General features: G+C 33.2%; 1 protein-coding gene across 2 annotated transcripts in view; it reads left to right on the top strand.

Annotated features, from left to right (window-relative positions):
• The first annotated feature begins 5,519 nt into the window (after window positions 1-5,519).
• The window catches only part of LOC127719499 (uncharacterized), a 72,031-nt gene continuing 51,459 nt past the window's right edge, over window positions 5,520-26,091 (top strand). The window contains exons 1-3 of one of the 2 annotated variants that reach the window (XM_052225663.1): window positions 5,520-5,786; window positions 10,001-10,218; window positions 22,114-22,330. In XM_052225663.1, coding sequence (XP_052081623.1) covers window positions 5,549-5,786; window positions 10,001-10,218; window positions 22,114-22,330 — 673 coding nt within the window. In that variant the 5' untranslated portion in view covers window positions 5,520-5,548. The remainder of the gene's footprint in view (window positions 5,787-10,000; window positions 10,219-22,113; window positions 22,331-26,091) is intronic. The other variant, XM_052225656.1, reaches the window with a different exon arrangement.

The raw sequence follows: 26,091 nt of genomic DNA, 5'->3' as shown, positions 1-26,091 counted from the left end.
GATTAACCATATATAGTAGAGACCTAGGGTCTTTTGAATCGAGACCCATGCTTTATGGCCTTGAAATTGAGGTCAAGGTAAAGGTTAAATTTGACGTTCAATATTTTGACCTTTGCTCTAACATATTTGAACATTATAAAGTAATACGGTCTTTTACATTAGAATGCAGAAATATGAACTTGAAAAAGGTCAACTCAAAGTGAGCTTCTTGTGAACCGACAGTAGCATTTTTGGGCACGAATTTCGTGTAAAGGTACATAGAATTATATGTTTTGGGAATCAGTGTGAAGAAACGTATAATTTGAATATAGAAACCATAAATTTTAAGGAATTAGTGGAAAGTATACTATAAGTTGACACCGAAAGCGACTCTAAGTATACAATAAGTGGCTAATTAAATCCCTAATTTCTTTAAAAAAAAAACCATTGATTGGTGTTTGCTTTTTATCTTTGGATTCAGTGAAAGATAAACTATATTCTGACACCAGAAATTACATTTTAACCGGAAGTTTATATTTTCTAATCAAGAGATATGCATTTGGGGTGGAAATATCTTCTCTGAACAATTGGTTTCTAATTTCTCATTAAATTGAACAATATATTGAATATTGAACCGGGTCCGGATGTTGTTAACAACATTTACAAACTTGGTCCTTCCATTTTGACATGATCTTTATCCTTCGTTCCTTCAATAGAAATACAAATATTGAGGTGCAAAAAGTGACTAATCTTGCAATCTCCATATACATATCTTTCATTCCGTACAATGTGCGCCATTTTATGAGAAATTAATAATATGTATATTTAAACTGTAAAAACATACACCAAAGAAATACAACACAAATGACTTAAAAATTCAAATAAACATACAAATTAATCAAACAAAGACGTCAACAAAAATGGTGTAGTAGGTAGTAAACTTTAGATTTGACAATGTCAGCAAAAAAAGTTTTGTTGATAGTACATACCGTATAAAGTGTATACACTTTCTCGATAAAGTAAAAATTGAGTAAATATAAATACAAGGGTAACCAAAATAGAAACAACACTTTAAAAACCATTTGTGTCCGAATCGCACCTGAAGACCCACCTGCACCAGGAATTCCCAAAGTAAAAATGTCAAAAACCCGAAGGCGGGATGTTTAAATACCGAGTCACGTCAAAAGTCATACGACATAGCGACAAAGGGGTCTCAGTTCTGTTATGGTTAATTGTTAATATTGAAATGTCAATTCTTTAATGTCTATGATTTATTATCTAGAAATTCAAAGTTTTTAGAACTTTTAATTTTGTGACTTTGTAAAGTGCGTTGAACATGAATGTTTTTTTTTAAATTTGCAAACATGGCTTTGGTATAGAATGTTTATTCGTGTGTACTCCAAAATACAGTTACATTTATCTGTTAGTTGTTGATATATTTCATTACATGACTTAAAATCCTAGGTACTATCGTCCCATATATCACCAACAATTTTTATTTCACTTTTGAAAAAAAGAAGAATAAAATAAAGATCTGCCCTGAAATAAAATATTTGACTTCCCAAATAACCGCAGTTTCATTGCATCTTTTTTGTTTGTCATAACCTGTGTGATCCATTGCATTTTTAACATGGATTGCAGAGTGCTTTGATAATAATTTTGGAATGTTTTGAAATCAAGACTTGAAAGGTCCGTTTCAATAAGTTATTGGTTTATGCAATTTAGAAAATAAAGATATTATATATTGATTTTCCATCCAACTATTCATATTTACCATCCCAATGCCCCCCCCCCTTTTAACATTTAAACAGCATACCTTTTTGTATACTTGATTCTCAAATAAGGAATCAACAAATATGGCCGTGTTTACACCACAAACTTTTCTCGAAGTACAGACATACCTGTTCACCAGGAAAAGTTTCAAGGCACGACGAGAACTAGATAAGCAAATTGTAAATGTATTTATGCTTCATCGTACTGTTGTGTCATCTAATGTCTATAACACAATTTATTAAAATTTCCCAAATCATAAGAAATTCCATACACCATTAAGACTAATCAATAAATGAACTGCCTTAAAAGTAACTCGTCAGTGTATGTAATGTGCGAATCCTGAAATATCATATTTACTGTATCCGCTATGAATTTCTGATGTAGAATGATAAATAAACAGACGACAAATTCATGATTTTTGAATAAAATCCGAAATAATATATAATATATACTGTTTTTTATAAATTCAAGATATCGGTAAGAGATGCAAATGTGGTTTCATCACGCATATAGCCATCCAGGTGTAAAATTGATACACAAATAGATAAATATTAAGAATAGTTCACGAACAGAGCGTGCAAGAGATTTAAATGCAGCAGTTAAGTTACATTTACAGAAAAATGTACCTTTTAACATTATTTTTAATGTTGTATAACTTCACACAGGTTTTATTACTTAGTTTATTGATATTGAATTAAATTCCACTATAGCTGTTTTCGTTGTGCGATTCATGTATACTGTTGGATAATGATACTTGACTTTCATTTTCACTGTAGGGCGATTCATTTCTATTGTATATGCGATGCATTTTCACAGAAGGAAATAAATTTATTTCATCATATAAAGTCTTATTAATTCAGCCGACTCTCTGACAAAATGTATGAAGTTAGAAGGACTTATTATATATAGATATAGGAAGATGTGGTATGAGTGCCAATGAGACAACTCTCCATCCAAGTTACAATTTATAAAAGTAAACTATTATAGGTCAAGGTACGGCCTTCAACACGGAGCTTTGGCTCACACCGAACAGCAAGCTATTAAGGGCCCCAAAAAATTACTAGTGTAAAACCATTCAAACGGAAAAACCAACAGTCTAATCTATATAAAAACGAGAAACGAGAAACACGTATGAACTACATAAACATACTTTGTTAGTCCTATTAGGCTAATATTTTCACCAAAGACTAATTGACATACTATTCAGTTAGGTATTCAATGTTTATGAAAACAAAGTTTTGTTCCTGACAGAATTGTTTATTATTTGTATTACATGAACATCCTGTCAAAATTTTGAATATACAGGTCTGTGAATTACTATTAAATATCGCGAAAAAACCATTACATGTATGTGAAACTTGATTCAACTACAAATAAAGCATATTAATTGGTTGGTTCTTACACAAAATGCGACCGTGTATATTGTGATTTGTTGTTGTTTAGAATAGATAATGCGAATGAGAAACCCGTTGTTGTATTTATTTGCAGACATTTAATTGAAAAAAAATGAACTCAAAATTTGGGAACTGTACGGTATATTCTCTTTGGAGTTTGTTTGCTTTCATTAGTACCGTTCGTTGTATATTCGTGTACTGTTCGTTGTACGAAGCCTCTCAGTATGGTAAAAATGTGTAAGAAACGGCGTGACAAATTCAAAGCTTTTTCAAGCAAAATTTCGTCATAAAAATACGTTATATTCATGGATGGTTTACTCCAGTTTATTTTCGGATTAAATACTTGAATACGCAAGATATGAACGTGTATTACCTTAAAATGATGTGACGCATATCACGCGACCTTTGTGTGAGCTTGACCTTTGACTTCAAGATCAAAATACTGGATTTCTGAGAAACTCGATTGCAATCAGGCGCGATGAGTGGGCTTCTCTTGCTCTAGCAAATTCTGTTTCACGTCAAACAAATACAAAATTTAGGTTGTTTTAATATTCAATAGGAAATGTTAGAAATGTCAAATAGATATAGTTGCTGCAAATGCTTGCTAAAAATAATAAAAGATTTGTATCAATAATACTAAAAGAGGAGACCGATTTCATTGAGCCGCAACTCCTCTGAAACCATACAGAGTTGGAAATATTTGTAATATTACGTATAAATGTAGAAATTTGTACTTCCTAAATTTGTCTTTAAAACAATTTTTTTCCACAGAAAACGCCAATTTTTGAGAAAATATCCAAATTCGGAGACCGTTATCGATCCTTGTCTTATACGCTTTCGCGCATGCTCAGTCGACGTTCTGAATTCAAGCATTACCACATTGTTTCCTATTTACTGTAATCAGCACGACCTTATAAGATGACATTACATATACTAAAAATCCAAACTTCAAATAGTATAGGCGTATAGGAACAGTTTTCAATTTGTTAGTCGGCATGACATAAAAACGGTGAATAAAAAAAATCAGCTTTATATATAACTAATATAAGACAATGGTGTTGATTAAAAAATAAAACCATTCCAGGCCCTTTTGTTTTCCAAATAATTGATATTACAAATAAGTAATAAGTTCCAGGTCGACGGGTTAAAACAGAAAGATTTTAAAAGCAGAGAAGACCGTGCATCTTTAAGCAGCATGACTTTATCGGATGACATACGAGTACTGAAAATCCAGGCTAAAAATAAAGCTTATATATAATTAGATACTTTAATTCAGTCACGGAACCACGATGTCGCGGGTGTTTTCTAGTTTCAATAGAAATAGCAAATTATTTTCTCGATGTTTTACTTACGAACGGTGCAGTTATAACGAAATCCCGCAACGAACGTACAGTAAAAAATCAACGAACGGCACACAACGCGCACAACGTCCACAATCAACCATACGTTGGTTATACCCGTGTATATTCAAGTAAGCATCTACGACTAGCTTGCATTCCAAATTGTGAATTCCATCAATACTAAAGTCATTAAAAGACTATTTTCAGTTGTCGCATGTCGAATTATCATATAAAACAACAATGAAAATTCATCGCACCTCCAAAAATACCACATCAGAAATGATTGCACTTACAGTGATAATTCATCGCATCTATAGTTAAAATGAATCGCATTCAGTTATCAATATTATGGATTCTTCTGCTTTAATTGCACTTTTTTAGACTTTAATCCTATTATTATTCATTAAAAAGATACATTCTAATGAAATTGTGTTAAAAAGTACTTTCAAATCATTTATTTTGTATTTTCAAAATGTAAACAAACGCAGTTTTTCCCACCATCCTTTATACTACAATAGACATACTCGCATACGACTGCGCAAATGAACTATCTGGATTGGCACTTTATATACACTGCTCGTGCATTAATTATAAACATTGCACTGAACATATAGGACCAATTCAAGATTAAAACCAGTCAAGAGGTTGAGCCTTGAGCACTTTACGATATGCTAAGTTTGTAAGAGAATGATAACGCTCATCATAAAGAAAGTATTATCAGTCTCTTACATATACTTCTTCATTTAGCATTTCGTGTATTTTGTTTTTTTAACCTAATTGTTTCAAAACATTTTAATATTTTATGAATAGTAAATTTACAGAAAATGTTATTAAAACACGTTATCTTTGTATTGACTTCAGATTTTTAATTAATCACACAAATAGATATGAATAAAGTAAATTTAATGCAGATCAAATTAAATGGAGGGCTAGTTGAATAGTTGGAGTTAGAATAAGGTAATACAGTTGCTTTTCCTAATTGGAAGCGATTATACCCATTTGATGATGATTTTTTTTTTTACTTTTTAGAAGTTCAAAATATATCGAGAACGTTTACAAAAGATGGCGTTGTCTAAAGTAGCTGCTATTCCATCATTACCAGAAGAAGAGACCAACTTCCTGAGATTCGCTAATCTTCTTATTCGTATCTCACCAAAAGCCGTTCGGGTTGTTTTTGATAAGTATTTCCAACCTTGCGGATTGAATGTGGTGTTGAATCAGTCAAAAGAAAAACTTGAAACTTTAAAAAAGAAAAAGATTCTAAACAAGTCGCAGATGGATTTACTTTATCCTATAAAAGGTATGAAAAACATATCTTTATTTAATACTATTTTCTATCAAACACTGGTTTCCAAAACCCCAAAACCGTCACATTTTCTTAAATTAAAAAATGTTACAATTGATAATTTATAGTCATCAATAGATAGTTAGGCGATGAAAAGGTACGATCTTAGAGTGTGCACATAAATTTTATAAGTTAATATTATCACCGGGTTGCATTTATGATAGGTTTTAACTACGACGGGACCAGTAATACTATTCAAAAGGTGAACTATCAGTCACTTAGGTTCCACTCACCAAGTAAGCATTGACTGGGTATAAGCAGACGATTTTTTGCTTACTTTGTCCAATAAATGATACTAAATACTATGCCTCTATCAAGGAAATCATGCTTGGAAATGCATGCTCTAGAATATTGTATCATTTCAACATAGAGATATATACTCCATATACAGGCGCTGCTGGAATTTTGCTACATAGAAATGGAAAATTCACAATAAGAAGCTAAAATCATCTCTTTTGTCGTAAAGTTTTGTTCTCAGCCGACCCTAATTATCGATTTCTAGATGTAAATATAAATAAGAAGATATGGTATGAGTGTAAGTCAAGATATGACGAAGACTTAACTGCACCTGTTGTATCCTTCTTTTCATGTTCGATAGGATAGATGCGTTCAACATAGTCAGCAAATGTGAAATTAGTTAGTGAGAGAACATCATCTATATAGCGGAAAGTGAAGTTAAACTTATCGGTCCTTTATATAAACTTATTCTAAAAGGTTACCAATTCAACACTGTAATTAGATCATTAAATATTGTTTTTATTGGTACTAATATTGATTTTGTTATCAGTAAATTAAAAGAAAACTAAATATTATTGTTATATACATATACACATTCATGGATCTACAATCTGTCGATACCTGTATCTTGGCATTGCACAAGGTCATGTAAATCTCTGACTGTTTGTGACGTCTTTACACTAAATCCATTGGATGTTTGATGTGTACGGATTGATAATTTAGTCTTAATTGCATGATTTATTTTTATTAGTTGTTAGTGGCTTTGAACTAGCTGTCAGTAACTGCGAGTACTCTCAGATCTGTACTTGGTGTCTTTTTGTTGTTTGGATGTACAAGTACCCGGCCACGTCCACTTGTATTTGTAGTATTTGTATTTTTATCCATCTGATGAGTTAAGCCTCTTTCAACTGATTTTTATAGTTCGTTCTTATGTTGTACTGTTACACCACTGTCCCAGGTTATGGGGAGGGTTTGGATCCCGCTAATATGTTTAACCCCGCAACATTCTGTATGTATGTGCCTGTCCCAAGTCAGGAGCCTGTAACTCAGTGGTTGTCGTTTGTTTATGTGTTACATATTTGTTTTTCGTTCATTTTTTGTACATAAATTAGGCCGTTAGTTTTCTCGTTTGAATTGTTTTACATTGTCATTTCGGGGCCTTTTATAGCTGACTGTGCGGTATGGGCTTTGCTCATTGTTGAAGGCCGTACGGTGAGCTATAGTTGTTAATTTCTGTGTCATTTGGTCTCTTGTGGAGAGTTGTCTCATTGGCAATCATACCACATCTTCTAATTTTTATAGAAACGATCAGCAAGACAAGATCTACTATTGAATTCAATTTTTTATATTAAAGGATAATGCTAGTTGTTATAAAATTGACGATTCAACTCCCTCAGGAAACATGAACTTGTAAATAGTTTTGATATTCTGTTTAACCCTTTTGGATTATATACTTTTATATTTTTGGAGTTCCAATCTTATGAAAGTTATTCCAGAAATATGTGCTAATGGAAATCACATGAAATATCAATAAGTCACTATCGCTGAATATTAGTCCCCGTTAGTACCATATTCATATCATTTACACTGACCTGAACATTTTGCATGAAGATTATTCTAGATATGTTTGCTGTGAGCATGAAAACTATATCATCTTAATAGACCACTTTCGAGTTCGTTGCATTTCCGTCAAAAACTTTGGTTTTATTGAACATCATTCGTGCGTTTACGATCATCGTCACTTCCTTCCAATGTTGAGCGAGCGGATGAAAATATATATTATGCTGTATCGCACGAATTATTCTGCAAATGTAATTCTTATAATTTATAATCAGCACTGCTGTCATTAGGGAATTGTTATTAAGTACATACGGAACAAACATTATTTCTATTTTATCATGCATAATGACGATCTTGAAGACGCTTGTCATACAAGTGAGAGGTTTAGCGCTATAAAACCAGGTTCCATCCACCATTTTCTACATTTGAAAATGCCTGTACCAAGTCAGGAATATGACAGTGGTTGTCCATTCGTTTGATGTGTTTTATCATTTGATTTTGCCATTTGATTAGGGACTTTCCGTTTTGAATTTTCCTCGGAGTTCAGTATTTTTGTGATTTTACTTTTTTTTTATGAACTTTGAAAGTGCAGGGATACAGGTGATCCCTCTATCTGGTAAATGACATCATAAAGGCATGCATAAAAGAGGGACGAAAGATACCAGAAGGACAGTCAAACTCATAGATCGAAAACAAACTGACAACGCCATGGCCAAAAATAAAAAGACAAACAGACAAATAATAGTACAGATGACACAACATAGAAAACTAAAGACTAAGCAACACGAACCCCACCAAAAACTGGGGGTGATCTCAGGTGCTCCGGAAGGGTAAGCAGATCCTGCTCCACATGTGGCACCCGTCGTGTTGCTTAATAGACGACATAACTCGAAAGGGGTCTATCACGTGTTATAGTGTTCTTTTATTTGTCTTTGCAAATTATTAACCTTAACTGTTTAGTCCATTTTTGGAAATATCCCTTTGGCGTGGCTCAATACTTATACATCGCGCCATTGTGATATTGTGCTATGGTCGTTTTTTGTATTTTTGTAGACTGCTGTTCCAGTATTTTTGACTATTTTACCTATTATGTCTGTTTGTAATGTTCACACATTGTTTTCAATATAACAGAATTCTATGCAACTGTCATACTAGGTTTAGCTAGCTATAAAACCATGTTTAAGCCACCATTTTCTCCAATAAGGAAATGCCTGTACCAAGTGAGGAATATGGCAGTTGTTTTATATTCGTTTGATGTATCTGAGCTTTTGATTTTGCCATTTGATAACGGACTTTATGTTGTGAATTTCCTTTGAGTTCGTTTTGGTTTTTTTTTTTGTTATTTTATTTTTCACACATTTTTGTTATTATCATTCTCGCAAACAAAGACCTGTAAGTTTTGAAAAGATATGAAAAAAATCACGACAACGATCTTACAGAGAGAAAAAAATTATTTCATATCTCGTTTGCATTGTTCACTTGTCAACATTGGTAGATTAAGGCGAATGTTTACCAATATTCTAATCTCGTCAAATGATTAAAGATAGCAAACAATAACCTAGGGAATCGCATGAACTCCGAATGGCGATGGACCGGGTGCGTCGACAGGGTTATTTATGTATGACTAGCTATGCAAATCCACAGTCAAAATGTCACAATCGGAAACAGGGCACAATCGGTAAAGTTACAAATCAGACGACTATTCATGTATCGAAAGATCTAATACCGCGTAAACATGTTGCTTGTGATCTGAGATACAGACACCTCGTATTGGTCAACCAATTCGTGATGACAACTGTAAAACGAATGACTTATTATAACTTATTGTAGTGCTGATTTCAGTCGTTCTTCCTCTTGAACTATGTTTGACCAGTTTTTGTGTAAGGAGCACAATCCTTTTAATGCTTCACAGATGATATCGGATATGTTCATTATGTCGTAACTACAATACCCTTCCCTTTTCACGAATGTGACCTACCGAATTAGACTATTTACCGGATTTGTAATAACATAAGCAACACGACGGGTGCCACATGTGGAGCAGGATCTGCTTACCCTTCCGGAGCACCTGATATCACCCCTAGTTTTTGGTGGGGTTCGTGTTGCTTAGTCTTTAGTTTTCTATGTTCTATCATCTGTACTATTTTTTGTCTGTTTGTCTTTTTATTTTTGGCCATGGCGTTGTCAGTTTGTTTTCGATCTATGAGTTTGAATGTCCCTCTGGTATCTTTCGTCCCTCTTTTAATGCGAACATACACGAGCGTAACATACAATAAAAATCAGTAAGCAGGCAAGATGTTTAAAATTTTTATGGTGGGATTATTTCTACATTGGTACACTATCAGAGATTAATAAATACAATTAATTTATAGGATATTCTAAGTCATCGGACATGGATCTTACTCTAATGATTTGTCTACTGCGCAATTTACAAAAGATGAAAATAGAGGATATACTTCCAGCAGCAGCATTGATCAGCGAGGAAGCAGATTTATCTCGGATAAAATATTATCGGAACTGGATAGCTCATAACACAACTGGTTACATTGATAAAGAAGATTTCCTGGCGATGTGGACAAATGTTTGCGAGGTAAATTAGTTTCCAGTATACTTATAAAAGATCAAACTACATGTTTTAATTAACTGAAAATTGGTTTTTATTTAATAATCAACTTGATGAATAGCTTACAAACGAACAGATGTGGGGTATTTGATTTGTATTGAATGTAATTCTACCAAGCTTCGACTGCAATAGCCTGTAACAGAGGTAACTGTATCCAATGTTCGCGTTCCTGTTATAGATTTCCACGTTCCCAAGCGTATTATCAATTTATTGGATTCCCTAATGATTTCGTCTCTGACATATCAGTTAAATTCAACTACAATGCCCCAGCAGACAAATAGTTTGTTTTTGAGATAATGGGCTAATCACGAAAAATAAAGTCCATGTAGCTCAGCTTTGGTGCTGACATAATACATTATAAATGTTGCAGAAAAAAATGATTTCCGTGACAAAATTGAAATTGCAGTCCGGTTTTATATTTCTTAACGCCGAAACGTTTGTCTTATGGATGATTTAAACCAGAGGATTGGTCAGAGATATTTATGTCGAGATTCACAACTTAAATAGTACAAACAGCTAGGTATTTAGTGTTTGCGCACTTATATCAGTTATAACATATCATTCTTAAATTTTCTGTTGATGAATTAAGAACTTTTTTTTAGAAACTAGCGTTTATTTCCAACAATCAAGGTGTGTCATTTATGTGATGTTGCTATTCATTTTTGTCGAGCCTGCGAATTCTGTCACAGAAAGCTCGACATAGGGATAATGACCCGGCGGCGGTGTTAATTAACTAGTTAAAAGCTTTATATTTTAGAAGGTGGAAGACCTGGATGCTTCATACTTTGTATATAGATGCCTTGTGTTATGAAGTTGCCGTCTGTCATATGTCCTTTTTTCTTGACCTCATTTTCATGGTTCAGTGACTCTTGAAAAAAAATAAAGATTTTTTGTAATGTTAATTTCTCTCTTATTATGAGTAATAGGATAACTATATTTAGTATGTGCGTACCTTGCAAGTTCGTCATGCCTGTCAAATTGTTTTCATCTGACCTCGACCTGATTTCATGGATCAGTCAACAAGGTTAAGTTTTTGTGGTCAAGTCCCCATATCAGATACTATAAGTAATAGGTCTACTTTATTTGGTGTATGGAATGATTGTAAGGTGTACAGATCCAACTGGCAGGTGTCATCAGACCTTGACCTCATTTTCATGGTTCAGTGGTTAAAGTTAAGTTTTTGTGTTTTGGTCTTATTTTTCTAATACTATCTGCAATAGGTCAACTATTTTTGGTGTATGGAAATATTTTACGATATACATGTAAGTCTGGCAGGTTTTATTTTACCTTGATCTCATTTTCAGGGTTCATTGTTCAATGTTAACTTTTTTGTTTTGGTCTGTTTTTCTTGAACTATAAGCAATAGGTCAACTATATTTGGTGTATGTAATGATTGTTAGGTGTATATGTCTGTCTGGCATGTGTCATTTGACCTTGACCTCATTTTAATGATTCATTGATCAATGTTAAGCTTTCGTGGTTAAGTTTGTTTCATAGAAACTATAAGCAATAGGTCAACTATATTTGGTGTATGGAATGATTGTAAGGCGTACATGTTTTTCCGGGTTTGTTTATCTGACCTTGACCTCATTTTCTTGGATCATGTTAAGTTTATGTGAAACTTGTAGTAAAGCTTTATATTTAGGACTATCAACATAAAATGAATGGTAAGTAAAGCAAGCGAGACATTTCAACGTGTGCGCTCTTGTGTTTATATAGCTTCTCGTATATATTCGAGTATTTATACATCCTTGACTTTCAGATTTTTAGGTTCGATACGTTCCCGGTAGGGTAGAAGTAATCCGCTTCAGACACTACGTGCATTAAGTGTCATTTTCATGATACAGCAAATGAACACTAGATAGTTGTTATAACAAGGTTTACATATAACAAAAATAAAAAGTATTATCAATCAGAAGATAATTAAATTAATAACTAGTTCATAATATACTAAATTTCCAAATCATGACTTATGCAATTGTGCAATCAAATTACACGTTTTACATGATTTTATAAGTTTTGTTAGTTGCTGTTATCTCACATTTCATAGTTTTAACCATACAACAACCGTGCATAGAATAATATTTTGTTATACTTGTACCTTTGTATTTTAGAAAGTAACTTTTCTCTGAACTTCGAATTTGATTGAGCCTTCTAAATTTTTTATTCGAGCGCAACCAATTTACAATTTTTAATAGTTTAATTGCAATACTCATAAAAGAAAACTCAAAATAATACTGATTGAATAACAATGAGATGAAGAACAACGATCAGGAGTTGTTGTTGTTTTCTAAACTATGTTTAAGTCTTTTCTTTAATCACAAAGTGATTAAAATTGTTATAGAGTTGTCTCTCTTTGCTTGTTGTTATTGTAATTCACAAATACCAAGATTAAAATACTACATGCTGTCTGTATACTATACTCAGTTGTGTAGAGGTTCCATCCTCTGTTATGCATTGATAACCTTTACCACTTATACAAAAAACAATCATTCAAATTAAACATACATTTTATAACACCAACTTTTATTTACATTTTCATGACTAGAATATACATTTTTACTGCGTGGCATTACTTTGGCTACAGCGTATTCTATAATATTTTGTTGAGGCGCAAGGGTGACTACCGATTACCTATACACAATGGCTATCAGCTGACCTATGTTGAAATAGTGTCATAAAACCCCTGGTAGTTAAAAACGGTTACACCACCACATACCATGGGGAGTGACCGGGGAAAACACTCGTATTACCAATGCTCCAGTTATTAGTGCCCCACCTGTTGGCAGGTGTAGGCCTCCCCTCTAACAGATGAGATGGAGGAGGTCCAAGAGTTACTCATCTGTAGACCCCACCTTTACCACTAACCACATTTTCCAAACCTGCAAATTGTAGAACTTGTCAGGCCCATAGCCTAATCAGTACCAGTCTCCCTGGACCGCCGCATGAGAGCCCAAATCAGCTACCGAATGATCTGCCTTGGGTTCTCACCTCCACAAAATTTTGATTATTGAAGCATTGTGGATAAGTTGATTTTGTTGTGCTTAAAAAGGACTCAAACCCCCTCCCCCTCCATCCCCCACCTTGTATATTATTTCAGAAAACCTGATTTCCAGTTTGTGATAAATGAGTTCCATCTGTTCTGTATAAAAAGTAAAATCACAAAAATACTGAACTCCGCGGAAAATTCAAAACGGAAAATCCCTAATCAAATGGCAAAATCAAATGATAAAACACATCAAACGAATGGACAACAACTGTCATATTGCTGACTTGGTACAGGCATTTTCAAATGTAGAAAATGGTGGATTGGACCTGGTTTTATAGCGCTAAACCTAATTCTAAATCTGTCAAATTATTAGCTCCAAGTGAATAATCATGAAATTAGGAGAAGGTAAAAATTTTCTTTTCGCATACAGTAGGGAGTCCAAATCTTTTAACTGTAAACTAGGTTGACCAATCCAGTATGTTGTGACTCCTTTGGACATAAAGGAAATTTAAAGCCTTTTCCAGTATACTGCTGAATTTGTATCTAGTTAAAGGCATACCATTATAATGTATAAAAAAATCTTTATTGTTACAGCTAGGTCGTTAGTGAGTCGTAGCGGAAAGACTTATTTTTTGAAGTAGTGATTTCCTCTACCCTAAGCAAACCAAAAAAGGCAACTGAAAAACTGCCGAAAAATAAAGCAGCTTCATATTTATTCTTACATACTTTTTTAAACAACTTATCATATCTGATAACAATTGCACTGTAATTGGTGCTCTAATGTCATTGCGTTTTCCTCCTTGAAATCTTTTTATTCCCTCTAATGCCTTGCCAATTATAAAGAATTTTGTAGTATCCTGTATGCCTTGTATTTTATGATGATATGAAACTCCTGATATATAAGATGATATGGTACCCCCTAAAAGACCTTGTACTGACAAAAACGCTATAAAATTTAGCAAATCATTGACTGGCACTGACCATAGCTGTTTCAATTTGTAAGTTGATCTAAAGTTACAAAGTGTTGACAGAGCCAAATTGTATGATTTTTGTGTATTTTTTACACACCTTGGTTGACAGTATAATCCGCCACCTGACTTAAATGTTCCAGATCTGTATTGGAATTTTGGTCGGCCACGGGTTTGCTTCTGGAGCTAGTCTTCTGAACTTTCCCCGCTGAGAACGAGAAAGACAATCAGCAATGTGGTTTTGTTTTGAAGGGATATAAATTGCCTTAACTGACGTATTATTTTTTAAGTTCATTAAAACCATTTGTCTTACTAAAGTCATAACTCTACCTGATATGCTGGTCATATTAATGATTTGAACAACCGCCTGATTATCAACATGAAAAAGAACGTTTTTTTGTTAACAAAATATGATTCCCAGGACATAAGTGCTGCTACAACTAGAAACAGTTCTAACAGTGTCATATCCCTGGTTCCAGTTTCAACCCAATGCTTTGGCCATATGCCTTTGGCCCACTGACCTGCGTAATAGATTCCATACCCACCGTTGGACCCCCCCTTTGCACTATCCGTGAAACAACTCCCTGTTTTCGTTTGAAACCCATACATTGTCGGTTATTACAGTGACACCATTGTATTGTATAAAACGTCTAACCAAACTTCTAAATCTGCTTTCATCTGCTTGTTTACTCGAATTTTCTAATATGATTTCCTTACTCCCATTATTGAATTTATGAGTCTATGGCAGAAGGTGCGGCCTGGAGCAACCACCTTGCAAGCAAAATTCAGGAGCTCAAGAAGAGATTGCATGTCCTTAAGAGTAATTTTAGAACTGTCTAAGGTATCTCTGATTTTGTGCGAGTTTGACAATTTTTTCATTTGAAAGCCGCATGATTAATATTTGCGTATCAAATTCTATACCTCCCAAAGGGCGCAACTGTTTGAAGCCCACATTGGAAGCATTTTATGAAGATAATATTCACCCTGAAATTTTATCCCAAACAAGTCAAAATCCTGCGGGGCAATAGGCAATAAGCGAAAAGCCGCCTTTACATCACACTGTCTTAAACGAGCAAATGTTTTGTGTCTATTAATCAAACATGCTGCTTCGTCCACTGAACTGTATTGCACTGGACAATAGGTTTTATCAATAGAATCATTTATTGATTTATTCTCAGGATAGGATAAATGTTGAATAAGTCTAAATTCCCATGCTTTTTTGGCACTAGCCCCATTGGTGATACCTGAAGTGTGGGAAAAGACGGGAATTTGAAAGGACCAGCAATGCAACCAAGTTTAACCTCCTTTATTAATTTTTCTTTAAAAATGTTGGGTAGCTGTATTGCACTTTTTAAATTGGAACTGTCCCTTGATTCCCTGGAGCCAAAATAGTTTAAAGAAAAACCATATTTGAAACCAGATATAATTTCATGTGCTACATTTTCATATGGGTAAAATTCTAAATAATTTTCCAAGACAGATACTTTAACAGGAGTATTTCCTAATGAATAAAAATTAATACATTTATTACTTCTTCCTTGGGCGCGGTTATTACATTGGGCCTTTCTGTGTTGGCCACTGCATATTTCACATACATGTTTTCCCAAAATAAATTTGGATTCTTTTCTATTTTTAGCCTAAATTAGTCGTCATAGGTGTCCCAGTTTTCTGACCTCGTTGCAGCTTATCTAATATCAAGCATATATTTTTAAAATTCTTGCGCCCGAGTCCTGTATTTCTCAATGTAAACACTCATAAAAACCATGAATGCTGAAGTCCATTCGTTTATGGACAAATCAAAACCCGACGATCTTTTTTCGAAGCAAATGTTCCCCCTTATTAATTTTAAATCGCCTTCGTCAACAAGTAACTCAATAAACTTTATCTCCCAAATCTTTTTTATTCCTTAATTTTAAGAGGCACGTGTTCCCCCACTTTGTCATGAATGCTAGCCTCTTGTGTCGGGCTGAAATTTGTGTGTGACGGGTCGTGCATAAAAGGGGGGGAATACCCGTGAATCCTCCTCCGACTCATTACCTGATAATATGTCAGCTTCTTCTTGTCCTTGTGTCTCCACGTGTTCCACCTCGGCCTCCTGTCTTTTCATGTCCATTCTTTTACATACAACTCCGTCCTCTTTTGTGTCATGTCCACGGTCCTAACTCCCTGTCCATCTTCCCTGCTGGTCGTCCTCCTCTTCTTTCCAATAGCCCTTGATGGCGACCCCCTGGTATTTCTTTTGTTTGACATCTTTTAGATTTAATTGAATAACCTATTTCCTGCAACACCTGCTTCGTTGGCGACAACAAATTAACAAGTGCCAGATACGGGAATTCCAAAATTTAAATTCCATGTGAGAGCGCCATCTATGGCAATACCATATAAGGCAATGAGCTAAACAGTGCAGCACCCACATAAATATTTGATTGCATTAAACTAGATTACTGAAAATATAAAATTTTGCTAATCTCTATTATTTTCATCAAGATAACTAACATTGCACGAATCAATTGTACTGACATCAGTAAAATTTACACTAAATATAGATGAACATAAATTTATGACATACAATTATGAATGGTTTATGATACACTATAAATTTCAAATATTTTCTATGTAGTTTCTTTTACTTCATCGATATCTTCACAAGATAAAGCATTACAACTGAAATGTTCATTTTTGTTAATTTCAATATTTTGCATTCTAATATCAAATTATATTGTCATTTCTACAATCTAAACCATTCAAAAACTAGGGTTTTTTTAAATTTTATTTACACGGGAACTTTTAACATCTCTCTAAAACAATACTCTTGCATACTTCATTTGAAAATTTTCCATGCATAGTTTTCTACATAATAGTTATCAAAGGTACCAGGCTTATAATTTGATACGCCAGACGCGCGATTCGTCTACCGAAGACTCATCAGTGACGCTCAGATCAAAATAGTTAAAAAGCCAAACAAGTATAAAGTTGAAGAGCATTGAGGACCCAAAATTCCCAAAAAGTTGTGCCAAATACGGCTAAGGTAATCTATGCCTTGTATAAGAAAACCCTTAGTATTTCTAATAATTCATACTTTTGCAAACAGTAAATTTATAAAAATGACCATATAATTGATATTCATGTCAACACCGAAGTGCTGACTACTGTGCTCGTGATACCCTCGGGGACGAAACGTCCATCAGCAGTGGCATCGACCCAGTGGTGTAAATAGTTATCAAAGGTACCAGGCTTATAATTGTATTTCCTACTTTCTTAAATCTGTCAAATTACTGCTATCCTCGTCAAATGATAGCTCATTACCATAATGATCCATAATTTACTTATCTTTTCATAGTCATACATAAATCAATTTTATTAAGATTATCCTCCCTGTCCATCTTCCCTGCTGGTCGTCTTCCTCTTCTTTCCAATAGCCCTTGATGGCGATCCACTTCAGTTGTAATGCTTTATCTTGTGAAGATATCGATGAAGTAAAAGAAACTACATAGAAAATTTTTGAAATTTATAGTGTATCATAAACCATTCATAATTGTATGTCATAAATTTATGTAAGCTTCTTCTTGTCCTTGTGTCTCCACGTGTTCTACCTCGGCCTCCTGTCTTTTCCTGTCCATTCTTTTACATCCAACTCCGTCCTTCTTTTGTGTCATGTCCACGGTCGGATCTGTAGTTCTGATTAGAACTACCTAATTTATACTTGTTTCATAAAATTTTAGTATGAAATAACCAATTACGTTCTTGCGCTTTATACTTCAACTGTAAATTGTGTATATTGGGATTTTTTTTTTGACAATTAAAAAAAAATTCCAAAAGTTTTCTCATCTCATCAGAGTCATTCAAAGGAAATAATCAAGTGTCAAAGAATAAAGCAGCAGATGGGGTGTTGTCTTGAAATTGTAATAGTTTTTGTATTATATTTCTCTATATCTTTTAATAATATTCATTTTTCTGCCTTTTTAGAATCAATGTCTAACATCCATATTGATGATTCTGATGTAGACGAAACGCGTGTCTGCGTAACAAATTATAACACTGGTATATTTGATGAGTAATGTGCCTTTATACACATATTTGATATACGTGAAGTTTCAGGGCAAACGAGGTTTTATAAAGCCATTTGTGGTCTTTATGAAATGACAAAGATGGTAAAAAGTCTTCAATACGATTAAATATATATATAATGATATCAACGAATTAATATTATGATATAGTGCAAAAATGTAATTTTGGCATAATCATGTATTATTTTGCCTATATGACAAATTATCATTTCATAACACATCATTCTTTTTTGTGGGTTGAGTCATTTAAATGCTCAACTTCGTTGCTAATTGTTTTATTACGAGCTTCACTGATGTGTGGTATATAGACAACCGCGCATTTGACGTATTGAATAACAAGCCTATTATCTTTCACTAGGTCGATGAAACTTCTGAATGAAACCTTTTGTTCTTGGGGGTACCACCAGACCAATAGTCAGCACATACATGCTGGCATGAGATATTGTGGTTACAGTCAGATTTACTGTACCTGAAATGTAAAAATCACTCGAAACACTAAGGTTTACTGTCGCAGGTATAACTTAGACAGATTTGGTTCGGTTTTTATTTTACATTGTACTTATAAAGCTGTTCAACTCCGTTATTGAATTATCCTTTGAACTGTTTTGATTCTAGTACTATTACTGAGTATAATTTTATGTTTAACAGAAATGGTTATAAATCCTGGAATCTTTTATGAGTTTTTACAACCACTGAGTTAAATTTACTGCAGGTGGACTTTCATCCTCGAGTATATCAACAGACCCGTAGTCAGTTTTTATGATGGCATTGGCAAATGATATTATTGCAACAGGCTACGGATTCTTAAGAGAGTTGGTCATATTTCCTTTAACGTGCAACAATTTAGGCACTCTTCCGACACAAGGAATCTGAATTTACATGCCTATTCCAATCGTACGTTTCTAAACGAACGCCCTACTAAAGCAAAGGATGTATAAAAGCATCTGATGACACATCATTTTCTCCTTTTCAAATGCATATTACATTTCCAAATACTGAGTACTGTATATAGGGAGTGGTCCAGGGATGACAATATTTCTATACCCAAATCAACCCTTTGGGTTCATTCAAATTTGAAGAGGATCTGAGAAGAAATGAATGAGCTTCAGGGTGACAAGATATGATTTGAGTTTTTGATTTGAATGTGTTTTGTACATTTTTATTTAATCCCAAATTTGTAAAAAATCCACTGAAATTACAGTTTTAATTCATAATTGGTTAAATGTTTGACAATAAGACATAATGCTATTCAAAGATAAAACTAAAAATATAAAGATGGTTAAATGTGACTCAGAGTAAAGATTAAACTTTTTAGTCGGCCTCAATTGTGAAATTATCTCGTGTTGCCAAGTAATATTACGTTGTTTTTCAAACTTTTTGGTTCGTTCGATTTTTCATATTTACCATGTATACTTTCAAAAACTTATTATGAAATTTGTCATTAGAATTTATTTTTTTTTATTTTCTTAACATGCGCCACCGATGTTCGCTTCTCAGTAATCTTGTCTTATTGATATTTCAATGCACTCTTCTCACTCAATTTTAGAGCCGCACCAACGACAATTTTGCGAATTAATTTACATGTATCGTGCATTTCTTTATCAAGTGATGTTTGTCTTGTTTAAAGTACATACAGTATCTTTTATCCTGGTGAACAAATGAATGATAGTTGATGTTACACATTAGGAATCGAAAAATTAATCTTTACTTGGGGAATGGTTTATTTTGTCGGGACGACAGTTGTTTTGAATAAACACTGTTTGAATTTTTCCACAGATTTTCAACAGAAAACCCACTTTTTTCAATTCCCTTTTAAGCAAAATAAAAATATTGCAAGACATTTCGACGCAAACAATTCATAACAGTAAAATCATGCCCTACCACACACAAAAGATGCATTATAGACGCCTTACTACATATATTTTTACTTAACCCCGTTCTACAATGATAGAAAACTAACAATGATTCTAGCCTTTGTTTATAGACGACCGTTCATATTTAAACTTTAAAGCGTTTATAGGCTACATATAAGTGTAACTAGCAATGACTAATCGTAGGTGTATGTCATTTCCGCAAATGTCTAGTGAAATTTTTATTTAGCCCTATAGATTAACATTGCTGGATTTCAACTACAAGTTGAAAGTACCAGTTTGTTTTCATTTCATTTTAAATACAATATATGTACAATATCTATAAAGTACTTGTAAAGTACAATTTTCTTAAATTTAACAGGTTTAACATAATATTTAAGAACTCAATTGGTACAACATTGTTTTTTGTACTTATAAAGGTACGTACACATTTGATGCTGTAAAACGATGATACTAAAAAGGTTCCTTAATACACGCATTGAAAGATTTTCTCATCTGAATCTGTAGAAACAATTTAGAGGTTACAATGAAGTAATTATTTACATAGGCGACAATGGTAGCCTTTTTGGGTGCTGCGTTTTCACTATAAAAGATCCATTGAAAAAAATGTCGAATTCTGAATTATCAACACCTTTGGGTGTAAATAAAACTGCAAAACACATATGGTGCCGCAGCTTTTTTAATAGAAAAATGGCATTTTTTAAGGGTACTCAACGTTTCCTGAATTTTCGAAATAGTATAAATGAAGAACACCCCTTGCTTAATTTGGCACAGAAAATATTGCTCGTCACAGAGAATTTCCTCCAAATTTCTCGCTATTTCAATTTTGATTTCTAATTACCAGGGCAGCAGACAATAAATTTACTTCTACCTATTATCTTGGGTGTGAAATCTAGGTGGCGCCAGTCACCTTTGATTACTTCCTTTTAACCTAGATAAAACTTCCCAAGATTCATCTATAAGGTAGCTTACTTTACGTAATAAATCTTTTATCGGTCTAGATGGTATAACAGCGAACAACGACACTTTGGCTAAAAATATAATATACGCAAAGGTAATTGTCTCATGCTTGAAAACTGTAAACAGTTACATATCTTCAATACAAGATCTATAATATAATTATTTAACTGAACCATGTATCGAACCCTTGTAGTTATTGCCCTTAAATGATTATTTGTAATGTTAGAAACTATTCTGGTTTTAAAAATTGATTTGTTTCAATTTTCCCTCTTTTTTGTGTTATCATTAATATTTTAGGAATAAAAGAAGGTCATATTTTTTTTATTTGATTACTGTCAACCGTTTCGTGTAATTCATTCAGATCATTGATATTTTGATGTTTATGGTCAGTCCTCTATTTCACTGTATACTTTGACATGTTCGTTGAATATCAAAATAAAAAAAATCGAGTGTAACATTATGTTTTACTGGAAGAAAATCTTTCAATTATGCTCTATTTGATCAATAATGAATACATTTCTGAATCATATTCCTTATACTATAAGTTCATAGACTGTGTATTGATTTTCAATCCCCAATGTGACTGTAAGGATATGATGAATAGTAGTGTACATCATTAGGTGGTTACTTAAGCTCACAACTCGTAAGGTCTTACTGAGAAAGGAACTGTTATGGTAATGTCGTCACAACAATAGTTTTATTACGTTAAAATGATGTCATTCACCCTCCAGGCTCATGCTATCCATAAAACCAGGTTCAACCCACCATTTTCTCTTAAAATGTCTTGTACCAAGTCAGGAATACGGCAGTTGTTATCTACAGTCCGTTTCTGTTGTTCCGTTGTTTTCCTCGTATAGTTGATGTGTTTCCCTCGGTTTTAGTTTGTAACCTGGATTTATTTTTGCTTAATCAAATTATAACTATTGAACAGCGGTATACTGCTGTTGCCTTTATTTTATAAAATTACGATTCTCCATTGTATCTCAAACAATGATTTTGATTTTAAGGCTATTGAACGAATTGGCGGTGCACCGTTTAAAACAGATTGTGATATTTTGATGTCATCCGATCTTGACAGTTCATACAAAGAAGTATATGTTTACTTTGCACAACAAGAGAGAAAATTGGAAAAAGTAGAGGAAGAATATAATAGAGTTGATGAAGAGTTACAATCTGCCAAGGAAAAACTATGTCAGTTAGAAGAAAGTAAAGATAACACAAAAGGTAATTGCTACTTACATATGAAATTTAACAATTGTGTAAAAGAGAGGTGAAAGAAACTCGTGTCGAAAACGAACTGACAATGCAATGACAAAAAAAAGACGGAAAACGACCAAAAGACAAACACAACATAGTAAACTAAAGACTGAACAACACGAATCCAACCAAAAACAAATAGTGATTTCAAGTTCTGCAGAAGAGTCAGCAGATCATGTGTTAAAATTCCCTATTCATATGGCGCTATACACAAAGTGATGAATGATTTGAAATTTTAAACTTCAAAGAAATTAATGGCAAATTGTTTTTTTTTTATCATTTATAATAATTAATAACATTATTTTATCAATTTTAGTATAGCAGATGCGCATTACGACAATGTATGTCCCTTTAATGATCCTCGATGGCACATTATTGGTAGCAAAAAAGATATCGTCGAAATGTGTCTTTAAGTCTTGTCAAATTGGTCTACAAAAAGAGGTTAACATTGTCTTAATTTGTTTTACTTTTGTTTATTTCAAGCCATTTTTCAAGTGTGGTAGACCTTAGTTCTAATAGTATAATACATTTTGTTTTGCAAATACAGTACATTCAAAATTTTCTTGTGTTTAGTTTTAGCTTTCACGTTCTAAACAGGTTAATGTAAGACAGGTTAGATGAAGTGTATATCTTTATGAGAACATTGACAGTATACTTAATATAATCAATAATGAGATGTGGTATGATTGCCAATGAGACAGCTATCCACCAAATGAATGTTTATATAAGCAGATATAGGTCACCGTACAGCAAAACTCATACCGTACAGTCATTTTAAAGGCCCCACATGACAAAATGTGAAACAATTCAAACGAGAAAACCAACGGCATGATTAAAAAAAATATCAAACAGCAACCAACGACATTACCTGAATTACAGTCGCCTTATTTAGAGGGCAGGCACATAAAGAATGTGAGGCGGGGGTGGGGGGGGGGAGGGGGGGGGGGTTGAACATGTCTCCTTAAATGGGAAGAGTGGTGTTTCAGCACAACAAAAGAACAAACTGTAAAAATGAATGAGAAGTTTTAAAAAAACTGCAGATTCAGTCTTTGTTTTTAATATAGTAAAATGGGTCAATGTACTAAGTTTTTTCTCCCAATAAAACAAAAGAGTCAATTTACTGTATGTGTTTTTATCAACGCTTCTCCCATTATATGACATAGTTGAAAAACTTAATCAAACAGAAATACTAAAAACAGTTGTAATGATAAAATAAATGACATATTTTTGTTCTATTAAATGAGGTCTAACAAATAAATTGTGTTCCTGTTTTTATAGCACGAAACCCCCAATACTGTATAAAAACATATGAATATAAAATGTACCACTGAATTTACTCTACTTCAAAATGAATTGGTACACACTTGGACTAAACATCCATTTATTTATTTAATGGGAACCTCAAACAATTGAGGACGTTTTATTTCTATATGTTATTTTTATTTCGAAAAAGGAATTCTATCACTGACTAACGTATGCCTAGTATTGAGCGAAGACAGTAAAAAATTCACCAAACGAACACATACAGAAAGACATCCAAATCATGCCTGACCATGAGTGTTAAATAATTAAAAACGTCAAGCGTACTATTCAGGTTAGGTTCTATGATTATAATACATGCGTTCCATTAGCAAAGTTCAATCAAAATAAATATATTCACTTTCTCACAGGTTTATTAATCAACTTGAAGTAATTTTCTTTTTTGAACGACTTGATAATTATTGCCAAATAAGTTACTTACCGCAGCTACCAATTGATGATGGTATTTCACACTTTCCTCTCTCTTTTTTAAACTTCAGGCTTGTTATTTTCATGGGTTTTCCTTTTTCCGATAACGAATTTTATTTGCTTAGTTTCTAAATCTTGCATAACCTTACATCTAGAAACGTGTCATTTGGAAATTCAAATGTATTGCCTTAATCCTCGTTCTATATTCGGTATGGCTCAAAATAAAGTCCATTCTATTTGGTTATGATCCAGATGCGAGATAATTGGATTTTGGGATTTTTTGGTTACACCAATCAGTGCCACTTACCTCGAAATTGCAGCTCCTAAACATCTTCAACCATATTTCACTAAGGAATACATTTTATTTTGTAGTATGAAATATGAAATTGAAACAAAACAATTTGTAACTATATAGTACGAAATCTAAGTGAGGCATTTAAAAATAAACTAAATGCAAATTAAGATTTATAATCCCTTCTGTAGGTCTGTGTATTACGAAATTTTCAAAGTGCAATAATATCAAAGCACCAAAAGTAGTGAAAAAATATGTGCAAATTTGTTCATATACCAAACGGAAACGTCGTTCACATGAATTATATTTATCGTTTCATTGCATTAAATAGAAAATGATGATTTAGTCACAAGATTCTTACAGAAAATCCCCAGACTTTGTTACATAATTTTTTGTCATAAAATTTGAAACATAGATTTCTGACTTGTTTGTTCATGTTGTGCTATCCTTTATTGTTTACAAAAAGCCCTAAACAGCCTTTCCAATCCAAAAATCCTCCTACTAAGTCACAAAAGTCGAGTGCATCTTAGAAGGTGTACTTGAATAGGTACAAATTTGTACTTGTTTTAGCTTATATCTTTACCAAAAAACTTGTTTTAGGGAAATCATTGCTAGCACCATATGTAGTTATCCACTATCTATTAAATACATAATTGTCAAATACAAGAGTACAAGGGGAAAGCCTGTGATTTTTTTATAATATGTTCATATGTTTAGCATTTAAACAACAAAAGGGTACATAATCCTTAACAAGTTGCCCTAAAGTTTCCGAAAAAAGATTCGAAAGATACCAAAGGGATATCAAACTCATAAGTCGAAAAAAAACTGTCAATGCCATGGCAAATTAAAACCGGAAAATGATAAAGAGACAAAGAACAGTACACGAAACACAATATAGAAAACTAAAGACTGAGCAACACGAACCAAATTTGATCTTCGTTGTTCTTTAAAAAACAATACATTGAGTTATACTCATAATCATGGCCATACTATCTAAGTATATACTCCAGATTTCTTAATACGTCAACGTATCTGATCCGTTTGGACACGTTTTAAATTGACCGACCCCTATTAGCAACATTCGTTAGGTACACCTGTGTTAAAGTCATCCAATAATGAGTAAACATTATGTTCTGTATTTATTTATTTTGCTACACCATAAAATTTCTTAAATATAAACTTGTTGGTTATAGATAACCTTTTATCAGAAGTTGCTGATTGGGAACAAGACGATGAAAATTTTTTTGTGACATCTATTGTTCAAAAGATTTTGGAAAGCGTAAAACAGACACCATTCGTCGTAATCAGTGGAAGTGCAGGAATGGGGAAAAGTGCAACAGCCTATCACATAGCGTTATTTTTTCGTAATATGATGGGATATGAAATTTTACCAATAAAAGAGCCATCAGATATTTTGAAATTTTGTAAATTTGGACGAAAACAAATAGTCATCATTGATGATATTTGCGGGAAATTTGCCATTAACAATCACAGTGTTGACTCTTGGATGAATTTTAAAAAATCAATTTCTAAACTTGTCAGTCAAGAGGACGATAAAATACATATCGTTGCAACATGCAGGCTACATATACGCAAAACTAAACAGTTTGAAAAACTAATTCAGGCATTTGAAATCAAAGAATGTGATCTTCTCTCTGATGAACATGCATTAGATTTGAATGAAAAACGTAAAATCGGATTGTGTTAT

Source organism: Mytilus californianus, unplaced genomic scaffold (assembly GCF_021869535.1).
Source record: "Mytilus californianus isolate M0D057914Y unplaced genomic scaffold, xbMytCali1.0.p SCAF_1, whole genome shotgun sequence".
In the NCBI taxonomy this organism is placed as follows: Eukaryota; Metazoa; Mollusca; class Bivalvia; order Mytilida; family Mytilidae; genus Mytilus; species Mytilus californianus.
The sequence above is the reverse complement of the archived record's forward strand: the minus strand, read 5'-3'. Positions and strand labels throughout refer to the sequence as shown.